Raw genomic sequence first — 3,167 nt, forward strand, 5'->3', positions numbered from 1 at the left:
ATCGACATGTTTGACTTTGACGCCGGTATTGAGAGTCCGCACTCATCGCATGACATAGTCCGCAGCGTCAGCCCTTCCAGCCTCGAAGGCCTCAGCAAGCCGGGCTCCCCACCGGTTCTTGATCTCTCTGATCTGGCCACACCCGACACAGACGACGAAGAGGAGAGCTACATGCGCTTCGCGCCCCACCACTTTGGTCTCCCATCTACCCTGCGAGACTTCATGATGGACAGCAAGAGGTCCAAGCCAAGCCAAGCCTCGGACTCTCCCTCGTCGCCCCTTGATGCCCCGAGGGGACGCTCTCGTGGCTCGAGGCCAGTAGGCCGCGGTCGACAGCCCAGCTTTGCCACACGGCGCCGCTCACAGCAGGTCTGGCGTGAGCCCAGCCCCGACGTCTGGTCGATCGAGGAGGAGACAGAGGAGGCCATGAGCGAGCTCGGCAGCACCATGGTCGCCGACATCGAGGCTGGAGAGGTGCTCGCTTCGGCGATGAAGAAGGACCGGACTCGGCCAGTAGATATACAGGCTGCAAAGCCGACGAAGAAGGTCAGGTTTGTCCTGCCTGCGGAGGAGATCTAATGGGAGAACGGACAGTACAAGAAGGCCTCACTTGGTATCTCATTTTCCTTCTTTGCATGTTGGGGGTCTCATTTCTTCCTTTGGCTTTATCTTCCTCTTTGACTAGTTTGCATGGACTTTGCGGGATGCATCAGGGGCGTTCAGGTTAAGGGAGCATTTGCATACACCACTTCGATGGTTCCCGGAGGCAGGATGGATGCCTCGAGATTGGTCTATCATCACCTAGTGTCACGTACAGCGAGATGTGCCGGCATGCAGTATACACGGCGTTGGCATGCCAGCCAGAGCGATCCTGGAAATCACAACCACAGTTATCATACAACCTCTTGCTGCGTGTCCTTTTGTGACTCTGCCATGGCGAGGCTGCCTCCTCGTGCGAACAGCCTCGTTGCCTACGGCGAGGACGCCGACCGACTGCCTAACGTGACTCCTTCGGTTGCCTGCCAGGCAGAGGCGCTCACCCTGTTGCCCTGTTGCCCGTCAATCGGTATTACTCAGAGTTCGCCACCGGGAAGAGGGTGGCTCAGTGAGACAAGGCAGTCATTCCGCAAAGTGGAAATGCCATGGCCGTTATGGCCGTTTTGCACCCCACGAGGCTCAGCAGGTTCTGTGAATTCCCATCTGATGGCATCGAGATCTGGTATCACGCCTGCAGGTCCCGATGTCTGGGAGTTCCAGGGATGCGGCCTGGCATAGGATGGGTGGTGACTTGACGTTCAGGGCTCGTGTGATCAGCCTCGTAGTTTCTGTTCCGGGTAACGAGACGAGCTGACCAAAACAGGGCACAGGGGCTTTTGGGGGCTGTCACGGGGTGCGGTAGAAGAAGGGGGTGGGGGGGCGGAAGGTGAAGCAGGTGTGGTGTTCACCGAAGCGCCATAGTTTCGGTCAAGGTGAACACACGGCGAAATCTGAATACTGCGGAGCCGGTCACTGTGGAGTGACTGAGGCGAGCGATGAAGATCATGGGTTGCATTTTGGATCTGTGTATATAGCGAACCTACTGGATGCTGACGAATTGTTATAAGTCTCATACAGTACAAGCACTTCTATAACGTGTGCTGCACCTCCGCCGTTGGCGACTCTGTTGCCTTGCGTCATTATAGAGGTGTCACGTCCATGAAGCTGTGCACTTGGCTCATCTGTCGAGTTGTTGTCAACGTTGAAAAGCGCATGCTTGACTTTCAAGAGTCTTCTTCACGGATCCAGCCCCTTGGTATCTGCTGATTGCCATACAGGCGTGCCGAGCGATTGGAGCAGACAATTCAACTTGCATTGCTAGAAGCAACATTGTGCTAGAAGCAAGATTGTACTCGAGATGACCAGTAAGAGCCATTTTCTGAGCAAGGCACCCAAGTCATCGATACTTAATCAGCGCAGCGAAGCCTGCCCTTGGGTGCGCTTATATACCGCGATACTACCATGGACGCTGAAGCTACGTCCAGGTCGGTACAGCGCCCTCTACTTGGTCTTTGGCGTTGCCGACGGCCTAGAAGCTTGATTTTCGGAGACCACGTCAGCCCATGGTTTAGGCGAGCCAGCTTTGTCTCGTAGCGGTCGTGTGGTATTCTTCCCTGCCTTGACACAGTTGCGAAAGCATGCAGCATGTCAGACCCGACGGGTCCTGATGACTCGGACCTCGTAAACCGATTTCGAAGGCACGCGCGATTCAAGATTGCTGACACTGCCATCCAACGGCAGCTGTGCGTTCAAGATGATTAGCAGAACTGGTTGACTGGGTGTTGGTGTCTGCTGGCATGCTGCTGGCGCGTCGGATCGAATGTAGCGCAATAAAGCGATACGCCCATGTTGGTGATGGCACAGAGTCGAGAGATGGTGAACTTGGACGAGCAAGACAACATCAGTATTGATCTCTCATCATTTCTGTTTTTGCTGTGATGGCTGTTACTGGTCCATTGCCTCGTGTCCACGCCAGACAAAGAAGAAGATAAAGTCACGGCCGATTGGGTCGGGCCCTCCAGATGCACCGAAGATCAAGGCATTGTTGGCCCACCTGGTGGACCTCCAGCGCCTGATTCGCCGTGGAACGACCCCTGTGCCTGTCATGGAGGGGCACTTTCGGGGGGCAGGTCCCCACCATAAGTCCAATGTTTACGCCCAAGCTCGGTTGTCGCTGCCTATTGGCTGGTGCCCCGGCGACGACGACATGACGACGCAGAACTGAGGCAGAGCCGGAGCAGGAGCAACAGGAGCTGGAGGGTAGCAGCAGCCTCGAGGGCAGGCGCAATGAAGCTGACCAGACTGTGAGGGACGCAATCTCATGCAAGTCAACCCACCAGCGAGCCTTCTTCCTTGGAAGGGTCTTGCGCTTCCATTTGTCTCGTTCATGTACCTAGCAAAAGCAATCGGCTTGCCTTGTCAGCCAAACCTGTCCGCGTCGCCCGGCCGATCTGACCTGGCATCCCTTCTTTTCTTCATTCCCCTCCCAAGACTGCTGCTTCTCATCCGTCACCCGGCGATTGCACAGGACCCCAGACCAACACCTATAACTTCCGCAACTATCGCCCTGTGCGCCGCCCGTGGCACGCAAGACATCGTGCACTAGCCACTGCACGGCAGCATGCCGCTTC

The 3,167-nt window shown here is 56.2% G+C and overlaps 1 protein-coding gene across 1 annotated transcript; it reads left to right on the forward strand.

Annotated features, from left to right (window-relative positions):
* Positions 1-6: 6 nt before the first annotated feature.
* VDBG_09378 (hypothetical protein) lies at positions 7-1,275 on the forward strand (the record flags this gene model as incomplete). The annotated part of the gene is made up of 2 exons (XM_003000137.1): positions 7-551; positions 714-1,275. 2 exons carry the CDS (start codon positions 7-9, stop codon positions 1,273-1,275), a joined length of 1,107 nt encoding a protein of 368 aa, XP_003000183.1.
* Positions 1,276-3,167: the final 1,892 nt, after the last annotated feature.

The sequence above is a fragment of the Verticillium alfalfae genome, genomic scaffold, assembly GCF_000150825.1.
Source record: "Verticillium alfalfae VaMs.102 supercont1.15 genomic scaffold, whole genome shotgun sequence".
NCBI lineage: Eukaryota > Fungi > Ascomycota > Sordariomycetes > Glomerellales > Plectosphaerellaceae > Verticillium > Verticillium alfalfae.